Source organism: Salmo salar, chromosome ssa07 (assembly GCF_905237065.1).
Source record: "Salmo salar chromosome ssa07, Ssal_v3.1, whole genome shotgun sequence".
Taxonomy (NCBI): Eukaryota; Metazoa; Chordata; class Actinopteri; order Salmoniformes; family Salmonidae; genus Salmo; species Salmo salar.
The window spans coordinates 54,310,234-54,329,103 of record NC_059448.1 but is presented as its reverse complement, the minus strand read 5'-3'; the positions used below and the strand labels follow the sequence as shown (position 1 = coordinate 54,329,103).

Genomic DNA, 18,870 nt, shown 5'->3' with positions numbered 1-18,870 from the left:
GGAATGCTCGGTCGTCCTTTTCCTGTAGTCCACAATCATCTCCTTTGTCTTGATCACGTGGAGGATGAGGTTGTTGTCCTGGCACCACACGACCAGGTCTCTGACCTCCTCCCTATAGGCTGTCCCATCGTTGTCGGTGATCAGGCCTACCACTGTTGTGTCATCTGCAAACTTGATGATGCTGTTGGAGTCGTGCCTGGCCACGCAGCCATGAGTGAACAGGGAGTACAGGAGAGGACTGAGCACGCACCCCTGAGGGGCCCCCATGCTGAGGATCAGCGTGGCGGATGTGTTGTTCCCTACCCTTATCACCTGGGGGCGGCACGTCAAGAAGTCCAGGATCCAGTTGCAGAGGGAGGTGCTTAGTCCGAGGGTCTTTAGCTTATTGATGAGCTTTGAGGGCACTATGGTGTTGAACGCTGAGCTGTAGTCAATGAATAGCATTCTCACATGCAGTTGAAGTCAGAAGTTTACATACACTTAGGTTGGAGTCATTAAAACTCGTTTTTCAACCACTCCACAAATTTCTTGTTAACAAACTATAGTTTTGGCAAGTCGGTTAGGACATCTACATTGTGCATGACACAGGTGATTTTTCCATCAATTGTTTACAGACAGATTATTTCACTTATAATTCACTGTATCACAATTCCAGTGGTCAGAAGTTTACACTAAGTTGACTGTGCCTTTAAACAGCATGGACAATTTCAGAAAATGATGTCATGGCTTTAGAAGCTTCTGATAGGCTAATTGACATCATTTGAGTCAATTGGAGGTGTACATGTGGATGTATTTCAAGGCCTACCTTCAAACTCAGTGCCTCTTTGCTTGACATCATGGGAAAATCAAAAGAAATCAGCCAAGACTCCAAGAAAAAAAATTGCAGACCTCGACAAATGCCTGAAGGTACCACGTCCCTCTGTACAAACAATAGTACACAAGTATAAACACCATGGGACCACGCAGCCGTCATACCGCTCAGGAAGGAGACGCGTTCTGTCTCTTAGAGATTAACGTACTTTGGTGCGAAAAGTGCAAATCAATCCCAGAACAACAGCAAAGGACCTTGTGAAGATGCTTGAGGAAACAGGTACAAAAGTATCTATATCCATAGTAAAACGAGTCCTATATCAACATAACCTGAAAGGCCGCTCAGCAAGGAAGAAGCCACTGCTCCAAAACCGCCATAAAAAAGCCAGACTACGGTTTGCAACTGCACATGGGGACAAAGATCGTACTTTTTTGAGAAATGTTCTCTGGTCTGATGAAACAAAATAGAACTGTTTGGCTATAATGACCATCGTTATGTTTGGAGGAAAAAGGGGGAAGCTTGCAAGCCGAAGAACACCATCCCAACTGTGAAAGACAGGGGTGGCAGCATCATGTTGTGGAGGTGCTTTGCTGCAGGAGGGACTGCTGCACTTCACAAAATAGATGGCATCATGAGGATGGAAAATTATGTGGATATATCGAAGCAACATCTCAAGACATCAGTCAGGAAGTTAAAGCTTGGTCACAAATGGGTCTTCCAAATGGACAATGACCCCAAGCATACTTCCAAAGTTGTGGGAAAATGGCTTAAGGACAACAAAGTCAAGGTATTGGAGTGGCCATCACAAAGCCCTGACCTCAATCCTATAGAAATTTTATGGGCAGAACTGAAAAAGTGTGTGCAATCAAGGAGGGCTACAAACCTGACTCAGTTACACCAGCTCTGTCAGGAGGAATGGGCCAAAATTCACCCAACTTATTGTGGAAAGCTTGTGGAAGGCTACCCAAAACGTTTGACCCAAGTTAAACAATTTATAGCCAATGCTACCAAATACTAATTGAGTGTATGTAAACTTCTGACCCACTGGGAATGTTATAAAATAAATAAAAGCTGAAATAAATAATCCTCTCTACTATTATTCTGACATTTCACATTCTTAAAATAAAGTGGTGATCCTAACTGACCTAAGACAGGGCATTTTTACTAGGATTAAATGTCAGGAATTGTGAAAAACTGAGTTTAAATGTATTTGGCTAAGGTGTATGTAAACTTCCGACTTCAACTGTAGGTGTTTCTTTTGTCCAGGTGGGAAAGGGCAGTGTGGAGTGCAATAGAGATTGCATCATCTGTGGATCTGTTGGGGCGGTATTCAAATTGCATTGGGTCTAGGGTTTCTGGGATAATGGTGTTGATGTGAGCCATGACCAGCCTTTCATGACTACAGACATGAGTGTTACGGGTCGGTAGTCATTTAGGCAGGTTACCTTAGTGTTCTTGGGCATAGGGACTAGGGTGGTCTGCTTAAAACGTGTTGGTATTACAGACTCAGTCACGGACAGGTTGAAAATGTCAGTGAAGTCACTTGCCAGTTGGTCAGCGCATGCTCGGAGTATACGTCCTGGTAATCCGTCTGGCCTTGCGACCTTGTGAATGTTGACCTGTTTAAAGGTTTTAAAGGCTACGGAGAGCATGATAACTCAGTCGTGCGGGTACAGCTGGTGCTCTCATGCATGTTTCAGTGTTACTTGCCTCAATGCAAGCATAGAAGTAATTTTGCTAATCTGGTATGTTCGTGTCACTGTGCAGCTCGTGGCTGTGCTTCACTTTGTAGTCTGCAAGTCCTGCCACATCTGATGAACGTCGTAGTCGGTGTAGTACGATTCAATCTTAGCCCTGTATTGACGCTTTGCCTGTTTGATGGTTCGTCGTGGGGCATTGCAGGATTTCTTATAAGCTTCCGGGTTAGAGTCCCGCTCCTTGAAAGTGGCAGCTCTACCATTTAGCTCAGTGTGGATGTTGCCTGTAATCCATGGCTTCTGGTTGGGTTATGTAGATACGGTCACTGTGGGGACGACGTCGTCGATGCACTTATTGATGAAGCCAGTGACTGATGTGGTAGAACGAGAGAGAGACGAAGAGAAAGAGCCAGAAAGATCAAGAAAGAGAGCCAGATAGAACAAGAGAAAAAGACAAATGGGAGAGATAGAAAGGGAGAGAAAAATAGAACGAGAAAGAGAGCCAGATAGAGCGAGAAAGAGAGAGAAAGCCAGATAGAACAATTGACTGTGGACAGAAAGAAAATAGACTGAGGCTAGCTCTGTGTACGTTTGTGAGGAGTAGTGGCACAGAACTGTACTAAGAAGCAGTGAAGACCGAGGAGTTGGACCACAGATATACACTGAGTAAACAAAATATTAAGAACACCTGCTCTTTCCATGACATAGACTGACCAGGTGAAAGCTATGATCCCTTATTGATGTCACTTGTGTAGATGAAGGGGATGATTTTTAAGCCTTGAGACAACTGAGACATGGATTGTGTATGTGTGCCATTCAGAGGATGACTGCCTTTGAACGGGGACTGGTAGTAGGTGCCAGGCACACCGGTTTATGACAAGAATTACAACGCTCCCGGGTTAACAGTTTCCCGTGTGTATCAAGAATGGTCCACCACCCAACTCAATATGAGGAAGGTGTTGGGTATACTCAGTGTAGAACCCTGGTACATTTAACCTGCTATAGTGTCTATGATTAAGACGGGGAGAGTGAGGAGACGGAAGCCTAGAGGTCTAGAGGCCGGGTAACACCTGCTCCGGCCTGAACTCCCACCCCCTCTGAACCCCAGTCACCCCCACCCCCGCCCTAACCACCAAGTCAAACAGTGACTGACATGGAGGGATCAGACACAGAGACTTACTAATGCGCACACACTCCATTCTGTAGACTCTGTGTGTGTGTGTCTGACACGGAGTTGAGATCAGGTTCTTCTCAACATCTCCAGCTGGGATAATGCACCTGACATCCCAACAGACCAGTGGATATCACACTCACACGACACGCACACACACACAAACACAGGCACACAATGTCTGGTATAGAGTGCAGACGGCATTGTGAAGCAGTCTTGTCGCTGGTAGTATTAGTTTGTGTGTGGGGAAAGAGAGAGTGAGAGGAGCGGTAAAGAGATTTGTAGTCCTCCACTGAACTGGAGCAGCACAGAGGACTGATGAGATGTCAGAGGAAGAGAGGAGGATACAAGTGTGAGGAGTGTTCCCTCTCTTCCTTTCCATCTCTCTCTCTGGGTGGGTTTCGCCATCTCTTCGTCTGCCAGGTGCGTTGTCGCCAGGGAGACAAGATAACTGCGGCTCCGTCGCTGAAGAACAGTCGTCCTTCTGATGTCACTTACATAGAAATACACAACACAGAGACTACACAATAGGGAGTCTCTTTCACATTTAACATTGAAAGGAGTAATAAGCACAAACCCCCTCTTTCACATTTAATACTGAGAGACACATTCAACGACAACAAGGTCAATTCCGGTATCATTCTTTAATTTCCTCTGTCAGAAGTGATTGTGACACGGTTGGGATGAAAACAAAACAAGCAGATGCATTATTAACACACTGGAACACACACAACGCTCAGACACAACGGTGTGTGTGCAGGACAGTGCACAGGGATACAGTAGGGTGAAGCCTGGTGGATAGAAGTCATGTGATCATGAAGGTTTATATAGTGGATAGAGGGATACAGTAGGGTGAAGCCTGGTGGATAGAAGTCATGTGATCATGAAGGTTTATATAGTGGATAGAGGGATACAGTAGGGTGAAGCCTGGTGGATAGAAGTCATGTGATCATGTAGGTTTATATAGTGGATAGAGGGATACAGTAGGGTGAAGCCTGGTGGATAGAAGTCATGTGATCATGAAGGTTTATATAGTGGATAGAGGGATACAGTAGGGTGAAGCCTGGTGGATAGAAGTCATGTGATCATGTAGGTTTATATAGTGGATAGAGGGATATAGTAGGGTGAAGCCTGGTGGATAGAAGTCATGTGATCATGTAGGTTTATATAGTGGATAGAGGGATACAGTAGGGTGAAGCCTGGCGGATAGAAGTCATGTGATCATGTAGGTTTATGATAGAGGGTGTGGTGATGGGGCGGACTACTGGCTTTGTAAGAGGGGTGAGCTGGTTGGGTGGTGGTGCGTGTTGGTAATGATAGTGGTTCAGTCCGTGAGGATATCTTCAGCGCTGGGCCTGCATTGGTTCTGGTGGACTCCGCCTAGGCTTAAACTCTCCGCCACTGCATGTATTCATGCGTCTCCAACATGGCGGACAGTTGCACTTCTCCTACTGCTGCTGTGTCATGGAGCTACTGCGCTGTACTCTTTAGGAAGTGCTACCGTTGTCCTCCTCCCTCGTGGTAGTAGAGATAGACATGCAGTGGAGTGGGGTGGGGGAGAAGGGGTGTAGGTACTGTAGGTGGGATCTTACAAAGGAGTAAAGGGTTTGGGGGTCAGTGGGGGTGTTGGGCTAAGGGGTGTCCATCTCTCTCTCAGGGTTGTCTGTTTGTCTTGTGTTCCTGGTTCAGGTCAGGTTGCGGTTCTGTTTCTACCTCGACTCGGGGTTGCGATCTCTTAGCCCCCAGTCCTCAACTTGTTCTGGAACAACAGGATAAAAAAAGAGAGAATGTGAGAGAGGGGATGAGGGAGGTAGAGAGGGAAAGAGGGGATTTCATATTAGCGATAACTCTTGCCACAAATCCCCAACACATCACGCTCCCTGTCAATCCCCAACACATCACCCTCCCTGTCAATCCCCAACACATCACCCTCCATGTCAATCCCCAACACATCACCCTCCCTGTCAATCCCCAACACATCACCCTCCCTGTCAATCCCCAACACATCACCCTCCCTGTCAATCCCCAACACATCACCCTCCCTGTCAATCCCCAACACATCACCCTCCCTGTCAATCCCCAACACATCACCCTCCCTGTCAATCCCCAACACATCACCCTCCCTGTCAAACCCCAACACATCACCCTCCCTGTCAACCCCAACACATCACCCTCCCTGTCAATCCCCAACACATCACCCTCCCTGTCATTCCCCAACACATCACCCTCCCTGTCAAACCCCAACACATCACCCTCCCTGTCAAACCCCAACACATCACCCTCCCTGTCAATCCCCAACACATCACCCTCCCTGTCAATCCCCAACACATCACCCTCCCTGTCAATCCCCAACACATCACCCTCCCTGTCAATCCCCAACACATCACCCTCCAACACATCACCCTCCCTGTCAATCCCCAACACATCACCCTCCCTGTCAATCCCCAACACATCACCCTCCCTGTCAAACCCCAACACATCACCCTCCATGTCAATCCCCAACACATCACCCTCCCTGTCAATCCCAACACATCACCCTCCCTGTCAATCCCAACACATCACCCTCCCTGTCAATCCCCAACACATCACCCTCCCTGTCAATCCCCAACACATCACCCTCCCTGTCAATCCCCAACACATCACCCTCCCTGTCAATCCCCAACACATCACCCTCCCTGTCAATCCCCAACACATCACCCTCCCTGTCAATCCCCAACACATCACCCTCCCTGTCAATCCCCAACACATCACCCTCCCTGTCAATCCCCAACACATCACCCTCCCTGTCAATCCCCAACACATCACCCTCCCTGTCAATCCCCAACACATCACCCTCCCTGTCAATCCCCAACACATCACCCTCCAACACATCACCCTCCAACACATCACCCTCCAACACATCACCCTCCAATACATCACCCTCCAATACATCACCCTCCAATACATCACCCTCCAATACATCACCCTCCCTGTCAATCCCCAACACATCACCCTCCCTGTCAATCCCCAACACATCACCCTCCAACACATCACCCCCCAACACATCACCCTCCAACACATCACCCTCCAACACATCACCCTCCAACACATCACCCTCCAACACATCACCCTCCCTGTCAATCCCCATTTCATACAGGCTATAGCATTTGATGCCTCACAATGAAACATTCCAGGAGAAGTGTGGTGAGAACAATTAGAGGAGATGGGGAGGGGAGAGGAAACCAATGTCGGGGGAGGGGAACACAGAAAAGTGGCCCCAAAAATGTTTTACTTTAAAGAGGGAGAACAAAGGAGAAAAACACAAATCGACTGAATAAAGATGGGGGAGAGAGAGGGAGGGGCAGTAGATAGATTTTTGTGTTCTAGATTAGATTCATCCATGTCGGTGCCTCCCTATAGCTGTCCAACACCAAGCGGATCAATTCATTCTACACACTAGACTACACTCTATACTACCATGACACCAGTCATTACAGATGAACAACATTTACTCTGTCCAACCTAACAGGCAACAACAAGCAATGAGGGCTCCAACAAGTCACATTTCTGAAGGCTGGGGCCTAATATAATGCTGTGATGTGACAGAACGGAGGTAGCCGATCTGAATAGATATGGTCAGAGAGCATGCTAACTGGTTTACAGCAGGATCACGTCAAACATAGAACAAGCTGTTTTAAACCCTGTTTAAACTCTGTGCAAAGACAGTCAACAAGGAAGATGTATTTGAAATTTTTACATCCCAAAAAAGCTATAGCAGCTAGTAAGACCTCAGATCCAAGATGACTGGGGGAGGCAGCAAGGCAAGAAGTGGGCATGCGGCAAGAATATGCAATGAAGAGAGAGAGAGCGAGAGAGATCGGCCCCCGTGATAAACGTTCTATTCATGGGCCTCTCAAAAGAGAGTCTTCTTCCTCTTTATCTGTCCTTCCAGTCGCTCTATTCCCCCTCTTTCTATATAATAACCCCAGTCAGTCGCTATCTGGACCCGTTTAGCATTGTGTGTATTATAAAGTGACAGGGAGTGTGTGTGTGTGTGTGTGTGTGTGTGTGTGCGTGCGTGCGTGCGTGCAAGAGAGGCCATCAAGATCTAAATATTATCGCGGGCCGATGATAAGGAATACTAGTAATTATCAGTCACAAAGGCCTGTCTGATGACAACCCTATAGTCTTTCCCCTCTCTTGGACCAGTCAATATTCAGACTGATATTATGTCATGTCATGTTATTATGTGTTCAATGGTGATGGAGTGGACAATCCTATCTGGGGGTAATTCATTACGGGCCTGTTTAGTGGTTTAGTGGGCCGTTTGAAGCTTGAAGGGTGCTGGGGTTTTGTGTGGAGTGTGGAGTGTATCAGGGCTTGTGGAGGGTAAGTTTGTCTTTTATAGCTAAACTGGGGCTCCTTCTCAATTCATCATCTTCCGTCGATTAACCTACTCCCTCTCCTTGCCTCCTTCCCAAAACACGTTGGAGAAGGTCAGAGGGGAGGGACATTGGGCTTTCTCCTTCAAGATTGAGAAGGATGCAAGGAATCACAGAAAGATGAATTGAGACACAGCTAAGAGTAGGAGTGAAGGTTGAGAGGCAGAGATTTGACCCCATCTAGGTCTTATCTGGTGCTTGATAAATTTGACCTTTTGACCCCTCCACATAGCTTCCTGCTCGGTTACTGTGTAGCTACTCTACCGCATCTGCTATAATAATAATAATAATAATAATAATAATAATAATAAACCATTACGACCCCGCTTTCATTACTTGTATTACCTCTTCCCTATTCTATTTACTAGGTTATATTGTCCCTCTGCAGTGGGCTGTATCACCTCTTCTCCTATTCTTTTAACTAGGTTATATTGTCCCTCTGCAGTGGGTCACTAGCTGTAGAGCTCTATCAGGGCTCTGTTTTATCTCTCACCTGATGATTGTAACAGCTTTCTTACACAGATAACACTCTCTACTACGAGTGTATTTGGATTTCGGGAACCTGATCAACTCTGTGGATTACCATAATATTCCAGGCTGATTTCCACATTTACAAGATCAGAGCAGTGAATGTGTGCGGCAAGGAACACACAGCCTTGTGGGATTCCAAAGAGGCTACAGGTAGGTAGCACTCGTACAAATGAATAATACATAGTGTTATTTACATGATGTATAGCTTAAAACCTAGCCGCACCCAGCAGCCCTAGACGTATTACTAATACCCGGGGGAGAGCGGCGGAACACAGTTCTCTAGAAACTGTCAAATTGTAAAAGAAAAAATCTAATAGAAAACCTATCTGAATATAAATTGGGTTTTGTCTGACTCCACTACTGTATATTGAAAAGTGCCAGAGGAGAGAGTGTGTGTGTGTTTACGTCTATCCTTGTGTGTTTTGTGTGTGTGTGTGTGTTTTGTGTGTGTTTTGTGTGTGTGTGCCATTAATATCAACGTTGAGACAATACCATTTCCATATTACTAAAACACGTCCACTTTCCAATGACTTGAGAGAAATAAAGAAGAACGAGAGGACAATGGTATCAGAACGGCACCGTCTGGCCTGGTCGTCTGGCCTGGTCGTCTGGCCTGGTCGTCTGGCCTGGTCGTCTGGCCTGGTCGTCTGGCCTGGTCGTCTGGCCTGGTCGTCTGGCCTGGTCGTCTGGCCTGGTCGTCTGGCCTGGTCGTCTGGCCTGGTCGTCTGGCCTGGTCGTCTGACCTGGTCGTCTGACCTGGTCGTCTGACCTGGACCTTATTAAATTAAACACACACTTAAGCAGTGAAGGAAACCAGCCAGCGTCAGCAGGTATTATGGAAATAGACCTTTCCTCTGAACCTATAGTTTAGAGTGAGTTTTATGCAAGCGAGAAACACTATGGTCTCAAACGCAGGGGCAGCCAAGAGTGTTTGTTAGTGTTTGTTAGGTGTGTGTGTGTGTGTGTGTGTGTGTGTGTGTGTGACCAGTCGAGCTATGCGAGTGTGTGTTTATTGACAGTGCTTTAAGATGTACATTTTTCAATGAGAGGGGTGAAGAGAGAAAGACGTGTATGTTTGGCCGGCAACAACCATTAAGTCATGTAGGAAGGAAATGAACTGTTCTAGTGGTAATACACACAGTTACCTAAGTACATCTGGGGTTTGATGAAGCTACATGTCTAGACAACACTGAGCTACTCTACTGGGAGAGACAGATCCTGGAACAGTACAACTTACTTTCTAATGTCTGTAGCGGTTGCCCATAGCTACTCTACTGGGAGAGACAGATCCTGGAACAGTACAACTTACTTTCTAATGTCTGTAGCGGTTGCCCATAGCGGGGCAAGATCATTATTGCCATTCTTTTCAGACAACAAAATCATGCAGCAATATGGGAATAAACAGAAGTTTTCATTAGATGTAGAACTCATTCATGTTTCACTTTTGAGACAGTAGAGATTTGTAAACAAAACAACATGTCTTATAAATTACAGTAGATGGGGATAGACACCAACAAAAGTTATTCATACGTATCCCAAGGTACGTACACACACACACACACACACACACACACACACACCCTCCCCGTGGGCCCACCTGTTTAGCTTGGTTAACACACTGCAGGTAGCGGGAGGCGATGGTGGAGCAGAGCAGCGTCTTCCCACTGTGTTCCTGGTAGCACTTCAGGATCTGCCCCTGCAGATCAGCACACACTGGACTCGCCTCAAACCGCCTGGAGGAGAGAGACTTTACTATTTACAATCAATATCATACACTACACACATTAAAAACAATCACATCAGCCCTCACATACACACCTGCAAAACAAGCAATTACTAACATTCCCCATTTACTGACAGGAGGAGAGAGAAGAGAGCGAGAGACACACAAAAACATGAAATTGTCCTCCTCATTCTGCCCATTCCCCATCCCACAGCAGTGGTTCATCTGGGATCAGTCAGACTGTAGAAGAGATGGGGCCAAAGGTTGATCCAGCCAATGGAAGCAACCGTCAGCGCAACAGTGACGGGCATGCCAATCCATTCATTAGAGGCTCCCCACGTCAATGGAAGGGCCAGAGGACGTGTGAATATTGGCAAGCCGTGCTATTCTGTCACCAGGAGAAAGGTTCTATACCTGTCCCTCTGGAAACAGGAGATCTATCCAGGGTTTATTTTCTATGGACAATTGTGTTCTCTTTTCTCCTCAGAAAACACACTGGCCAATCAAAGTCTAATACGGACACACCCAGAAAATAAAACAGAGGAGAAAAAAAAGGATATAGAAAATGAACAACAATAAAAAGTTGTTGTACTGCGATAGGAAACCCCTCGTCATAGTGATGAAGATGATGATGACTCTTGTGGGTTTATTGACGACAGAACTGAGTATTGAATCAGTATTGATTGATAGAGCCTGCATGATTATAGGTTTCTGACTGTATTGACACACCCTCTCCTATAGCTAGCTGTCCCATTGGTCGTGCTAAGTGGACATTTTTTGACTGATGATTGATTATTGTACTGCACTGTTAAAGGGAACTGGCACACACACATTTTCACCGCACCTTTTATACCTGTAAACCGTGTACTTGACAAATAAACATTTATTTGAGGAATACAGCACCCAAAGGGCTAGTCCTTACTTCTGACACCAAATAGCCATTGACACCGCGGCAACAGCTACTGACACCGCGGCAACAGCTACTGACACCGCGGCAACAGCTACTGACACTGAGGTGTCAGTGTATCAAACATCACAACTGCGCTAATGCTAACCAAAACTGTCTGCATAGTTCAGTACTGTGGAGCCACCAAATTGTTCCACTTTCGTGCTAGCTGTACATCGCAATGCTTATCTTATGCTAAAGGATATCTTCAGTCCAGAAATGGTCTTTCATCACCACTGCAATGCCATATGGGTCCCAAAGCTTTAGGGCCTTTTCGCTAACCTCAGCAGCAAGGACTATCAACTGCACCATTGATCTCATGCTAACAGCTAGCAGGATCTGTCTCTTGACAGTTAGCACACCCCATAAACCACCCATACTTAAAAAGATACACCTGCACATGTTAGGGCCATTATGCTAATGTTGGCATCATCCTTTAGCAGTTAGCACACAGAAGTGCTGATTTCACCTGTCAGCACCTTTCTGATCCTTGGAGAGGCATTAGGGGCACAGCTGAGCCCCTCCAGTTCCAATCAGGTGTTGGATTTACTGTCTGTAGTGAGAATTCACCCTCCTGTAGTGAGAATTCACCCTCCTGTAGTGAGAATTCACCCTCCTGTTGGGTTTGAAAGGACACAACGGCCACATGGTTCATTACCCAGGGTGCAATGCAGGGGGGCTGGATGCATGGGACTTCTGAGTATGGCCGCCAACACATGGCCACAGTATTATGGCCAAAGGGATGTCAGTCAATAATCCATCCTCCTCACATTTCTTGTCACCAGACGCCACTGCATTTAACAGCATGTAGGCGAGTAAGGCACCTATTGATACAAAGCAGCAAGTACTGGATGATCAGAAATAAATTCCTAACATTGTTAACCTTCCATTTAATGTATATTTCTGATGATACTGTAGGTTGTCACTATTCTTCACATTTGAACAGCGATCGAACATAACGCGCCATCTCATATACATAGAAGCTCTTCAAGCACCAAGAGAATCCACTCATTGCCTTCGGAGTGACACGCCCATTTCTCTAAGCGGTGAAGGATGACAGTGTGTCTCACACACACACAGACAGCAGAATTCTTCTCCTGCTGCTCCTATAACGTAGCATTCATTCCACTGCCTTTGGGCATCTTCAGGGACCAGGCAGCCACGTACACCCGCTAATTATTTTCTTAAGCGTTTGCGTTAATGCCAGGTGCAGCCTGCTGATACAACACAACTGTTTGTTTCTCTTAGAAGCCATTACAGATGACAGAGAGAGAGAGACCTTGAAGAGCAACTGGGAGATAAACCTCTGTTTTCTCGTTCCTTCCTTCTCTTTCCCTACTCCATAGAGAGACCCGAGACATTGTTTAGTTAATCAGGACAATAACACTGTCACACACACACTCTGGCTCACGCAGGGTCATTCATCATCCATCATTAAGATTAATATTAACTCATTCTCACAGCCACTGGTAGAGGAGAGAAGAGAAAGAGACCGAGAAAGAGAATTTCTGCCTTCTCAATATTACATTAGGCTCTCCCTCATCAGTTACTATCACCTGTAATACAGTCGGCCTGTGTGCTACATAGCCACAGCACAGCAACTGTATCTTCCCAATACAACCTCAGAGAAAGGTTTTGTAGTTTTGTTAGTACAGTAGTCAAGGGGAAGGTACTGTAGCACCACATAGTGAATACCATTCCCAGGGAACTGTCTATGATATTCACTGCTCAAAAAATAAATGGAACACTTAAACAACACAATGTAACTCCAAGTCAATCACACTTCTGTGAAATCAAACTGTCCACTTAGGAAGCAACACTGATTGACAATAAATTTCACATGCTGTTGTGCAAATGGAATAGACAACAGGTGGAAATTATAGGCAATTAGCAAGACACCCCCAATAAATGAGTGGTTCTGCAGGTGGGGACCACAGACCACTTCTCAGTTCCTATGCTTCCTGGCTGATGTTTTGGTCACTTTTGAATGCTGGCGGTGCTTTCACTCTAGTGGTAGCATGAGACGGAGTAACAACCCACACAAGTGGCTCAGGTAGTGCAGCTCATCCAGGATGGCACACCAATGCGAGCTGGTGCAAGAAGGTTTGCTGTGTCTGTCAGCGTAGTGTCCAGAGCATGGAGGCGCTACCAGGAGACAGGCCAGTACATCAGGAGATGTGGAGGAGGCCGTAGGAGGGCAACAACCCAGCAGCAGGACCGCTACCTCCGCCTTTGTGCAAGGAGGAGCAGGAGGAGCACTGCCAGAGCCCTGCAAAATGACCTCCAGCAGGCCACAAATGTGCATGTGTCTGCTCAAACGGTCAGAAACAGACTCCATGAGGGTGGTGTGAGGGCCCGACGTCCACAGGTGGGGGGTTGTGCTTACAGCCCAACACCGTGCAGGACGTTTGGCATTTGCCAGAGAACACCAAGATTGGCAAATTCGCCACTGGCGCCCTGTGCTCTTCACAGATGAAAGCAGGTTCACACTGAGCACATGTGACAGACGTGACAGAGTCTGGAGACGCCGTGGAGAACGTTCTGCTGCCTGCAACATCCTCCAGCATGACCGGTTTGGCGGTGGGTCAGTCATGGTGTGGGGTGGCATTTCTTTGGGGGGGCCGCACAGCCCTCCATGTGCTCGCCAGAGGTAGCCTGACTGCCATTAGGTACCGAGATGAGATCCCCAGACCCCTTGTGAGACCATATGCTGGTGCGGTTGGCCCTGGGTTCCTCCTAATGCAAGACAATGCTAGACCTCTGGAGTGTGTCAGCAGTTCCTGCAAGAGGAAGGCATTGATGCGATGGACTGGCTCGCCCGTTCACCAGACCTGAATCCAATTGAGCACATCTGGGACATCATGTCTCGCTCCATCCACCAACGCCACGTTGCACCACAGACTGTCCAGGAGTTGGCGGATGCTTTAGTCCAGGTCTGGGAGGAGATCCCTCAGGAGACCATCCGCCACCTCATCAGGAGCATGCCCAGGCGTTGTAGGGAGGTCATACAGGCACGTGGAGGCCACACACACTACTGAGCCTCATTTTGACTTGTTTTAAGGACATTACATCAAAGTTGGATCAGCCTGTAGTGTGGTTTTCCACTTTAATTTTGAGTGTGACTCCAAATCCGACCTCCATGGGTTGATAAATTGGATTTCCATTGATTAGTTTTGTGTGATTTTGTTGTCAGCACATTCAACTATGTAAAGAAAAAAGTATTTAATAAGATTATTTCATTCATTCAGATCTAGGATGTGTTATTTTAGTGTTTCCTTTATTTTTTTGAGCAGTGTATTTACATGTAGTCAGAAACAGCAGTGATTCATCCTGTTCCCATGAAACCTAAACACTGGGGCATCCGTAAACATCCCCCCCTCTCTCTCTCCACCCCTCTATCGATTTCTCGACCCCACAGGAATCAAAAGCACAAAAATGTTCAATGCTGTGACCTTTGAGGAGGAAACAGTTGGTTGTGGTCTAAGATCAGACTTGTAGCTAATATGTTCTGACGTAATGGGTCAGAAATCTGAGGGGGACCATGGTTCATATTTGTTTTACAATGCTCTTTGTTCAGGGTTGGGAAGAGACCGAATGGCTCCTCTGACCTGTCAGTCATATAGATTTGTATGATCTCTGCCTCTCTTCCTCTCGGTTTATCTCCCTCTCGGTTTCTCTCTCCCTTTCCGTTTTTCTCTCTTTGTCTCGCAGTTTCTATCCCTCTTTCTCCCTCTCTTCCCCTTCTCTAACACAGACAACCAGATGATTCAGTCGCAGGTCAAATCCATCCGCTGTCAATCAAAAATCCCCTCTCACTGCATGGCCATCCCACCCCCCTCCGAGGCGCCTGGGATATTTAATAAAACTTCAGAGAGGGAGAGATTGAAACAAATGGAGACGTGTAGCTGAGCGGGGTGAGAGAGGGAGGTGTGTGTACTGTACCTACGGAGTGGGGGGACAATACATCTCTGCTTATATAGGAGGCCATCAGTAAAGGTCTCCATGCCAACATAGCTCTATTGATACGAGATAAGTTTCCCTCCATCCTCCTCTCTCTCCTTTCCTCCCTCTCTCCCTCTCTCCCCCCTTGATCCATAGATAGAGCAGGAGAGAGGGGACGCTTAGGGTTTGTTTCATATAGCTACAGTATGGTTTATACACCACAGCCACATAAATCAAGCTGGAGAGGGGAGACATATGACAGACCGCAGGGAGCCGCATTGAGATGAGATGCTTTATCAGAGACGGGGAGAAAGAGAGAGAGGGGTGGGCAAGAGAGAGGCTGAAGAATATGAACATGTAAAAAGCGAAAGCACACAGGAGAGGGTGGTCGGAGAGGAGGGGGCAGGGGAGAGAGATACACAAAATAAAGCCAGTAGAAGATAAAGCATGGGAAAGAGGGTGAAGGAGGAGGGAGATAAAAAAGGATAATGAAGCACGTAGGTTTGAGGGATGAACAGAAAGGTGAAGGAAAAGAGAAAACAAAAAAGAGGAGGAAGAGGGGAATTGATTCTATACTAAGCAACTAGTTGGTTAGCTATGCTGTGTTACTTCTAGAAACAGACCAACTAGATATGTCCCTCTATAGGGCGTAGAAACAAACAGTTAGCTCATAGAAAACCATCCTTTCGTCTCTCCTTCCCCTACACCAGTCAGCTCATTGAAAAAGCATAGCTATTCCACTGTACTATGAGTACGGTAGTCTCTCTAGCCAGACAAAAACGATCTTAACCAAATCGTACTAATGTATTGTATAAATATGCATGGACAGCAGTAATAGCAAATCATTGCTTCATTTTTTCAAGAAAATAAAACAGAGGCATACTGATATCTAAGTGACTTTCTCACTGTACAGTATTTTGTCACACATATAGGAGCAATACGTCTCCATCCATTTATCCAAAACCATATGTTGACCATAAACTGACACCCACAGTAGGATCTATCTTCCCTACATCCATGAGTATGGATTACAAGGCCCAGATTGAGTTCTCAAAAGGCACAAGGTCCATTTATCATCATTTACAAGCACTTGGGCTATAATAGGGTTAGGAGGTGAAGCTGGGGCCTCTTAAAAAGCCTTCATGTTCTCTCTGGTTAAGACCGGCTCCGTGACAGAGTCAGGCAAATAAATACAAATGATCCATTTAGAGAGAAAAATGACACACTTAACTCTCATCGCTTTTTAAAGAAGACCTGGCTGACCCCCTATGGTGATACCCATCAGGGAGGAGGGGGGGGATAGAAGAGAGATACAAAAAGTAGAGATTGAGAAAGAGTGAGACAACAAAAGGAGAGAAAAATATGAATAAATGAGCACCAGAGAGAAATAAATAAGAGAGTGAGATAATGAGAAGGAACAGAAGAAAGGAGGCCTGGGCCCCCCCACTGACACTCAACCCAGCGGACATCTCCTGAGGGCAGGGCCCCCCCCACTGACACTCAACCTAGCGGACATCTCCTGAGAGCGCTTGGAATGGAGTTTTGCTGTTTTTACCATTCACTATCACTTCCATACTATGGCTCTACCTTTGTCATCCCTTGCCAACGCACACTAACTAATGTTTGGTATGACAATCAACACGACAGAGAAGGCTGCATTGTAGTTTAGTTCTCTCGACTACTCAGACCACTCATAGCACAGGAAAGGGCTTTATGTCATGTGAATTTCATTCACGCACAGAAGATAAAGTGTCAAAAAATAGAGTTTACGATTGTTCTTACTCTCTCGCTGCTCGGGGGATGGGTTGTTGAGGGAAAACTACAAAAGGTTTTGGGAAAACTGAAACTTAGTCAAGATGTCCAGCCCTGTCCAAACCAGTGAAGATGAAACTGTACAGAACATCAGCAACAAAACAGAACTCTTAACCATGGCATCGAAGAACAACAAAGTAGAACTATTGTATTCCTATGATACATTACTGTTAAAGTAGAACTGTTGTATTCCTAAGATACATTAATGTTAAAGTAGAACTGTTGTATTCCTAAGATACATTACTGTTAAAGTAGAACTATTGTATTCCTATGATACATTACTGTTAAAGTAGAACTATTGTACTCCTAAGAGAATTTACTGTTAAAACATCATTTGTAGTCCACACAGAGATCTACAGATTTTATGATGTGCCACAGTCTGCCCAACAGTCCTTTTACAATGTGTTCAAGTCAGTTATTCAGTCACTAAAAGGTGTGTGAGATCAGAGAGCAGAGAGGGAGGCTTTACAGCCAGTACTTAGGCTTTTAAATGTGTTTATATGAGAGTGTGTGTGTGTCCGAGCAAGGACCATTTTACAGCCAGTACATAAAGGCTTTTAAGTGTGTGTGTGTGTGTGTGTGTGTGTGGGGGGGGGGTAATGGCAGCAGGTTGATGTGCTATCGTCAGGCGGGTCAAGTCTTACCTCAGCGAGACCGCACACACGCTTACACACACACACACACACACACACACACAGACACTTACACACGCTTACATACACTCCTCCGTGCCTCACAGATAACAGAGCCTTTAAAAACAGACAGGTTAGCTTTCTCTCCACATCACATATATCTGTATTGTTAGGGGTGGCTGGAAGAAGATTCAATAGACTCTCAGGTTTGTTCAGTTCCCATTTCCTCATTTAATGACTATCAAAATGCAGAGTTGTGTTAGGCTTTAATCACCCAGGCCAAAACTCTGCTCTAGGACTGTTTGGCTGTTGAATATGTATTTGGGGATGGAGGGATGGAGGGAGGGATGAGTGTGTCTCTTTCTCCAGCAGGGATGGGAGGAGTAGACGGAGAGGTGAAAGTCGACCTGTTGACCTGACTGCAAGGAGCTGAACATTATAAACAGTATACACATAGCTTTAAATGAAACCCGTTTTACACACACACACACACACACACACACACACACACACACACACACACCTGTCATTCAGCTGTAACCAGCACAGTGCAACATTGTGCCCAGACACTAAGAGCCAGTGTGTTGGTAAAGGTTTCACGTACTGGACCAGACCGTATGACAGTCCATCTGGACCGGACCGTATGACAGTCCATCTGGACCGGACCGTATGACAGTCCATCTGGACCGGACCGTATGACAGTCCATCTGGACCGGACCGTATGACAGTCCATCTGGACTGGACTGTATGACAGTCCATCTAGACCGGACTGTATGACATTCCATCTAGACTGGACTGTATGACATTCCATCTAGACTGGACTGTATGACATTCCATCTAGACTGGACTGTATGACATTCCATCTAGACTGGACTGTATGACATTCCATCTAGACTGGACCGTATGACATTCCATCTAGACTGGACTGTATGACATTCCATCTAGACTGGACCGTATGACAGTCCATCTAGACTGGACCGTATGACAGTCCATCTAGACTGGACTGTATGACATTCCATCTAGACTGGACCGTATGACATTCCATCTAGACTGGACTGTATGACATTCCATCTAGACTGGACCGTATGATAGTCCATCTAGACTGTGTTGGATAAGTGGTTAGAAGGACAGCATACAGAGCAGTTAGGAGAAGACACAGTCCTCTAGGGTACTGATAACTACAG

At 46.2% G+C, this 18,870-nt stretch overlaps 1 protein-coding gene across 5 annotated transcripts in view; it reads right to left on the bottom strand.

Annotated features, from left to right (window-relative positions):
* Positions 1–4,304: 4,304 nt before the first annotated feature.
* chchd3a (coiled-coil-helix-coiled-coil-helix domain containing 3a) overlaps positions 4,305–18,870 on the bottom strand; it is a 99,594-nt gene continuing 85,028 nt past the window's right edge. For 4 of the 5 annotated variants that reach the window (XM_045722270.1, XM_045722273.1, XM_045722274.1 and 1 more), the window contains 3 exons: positions 10,229–10,364; positions 9,941–9,993; positions 4,305–5,438 (listed from right to left, as the gene is read on the bottom strand). In XM_045722270.1, coding sequence (XP_045578226.1) covers positions 5,429–5,438; positions 9,941–9,993; positions 10,229–10,364 — 199 coding nt within the window. In that variant the 3' untranslated portion in view covers positions 4,305–5,428. The remainder of the gene's footprint in view (positions 5,439–9,940; positions 9,994–10,228; positions 10,365–18,870) is intronic. The other variant, XM_045722272.1, reaches the window with a different exon arrangement.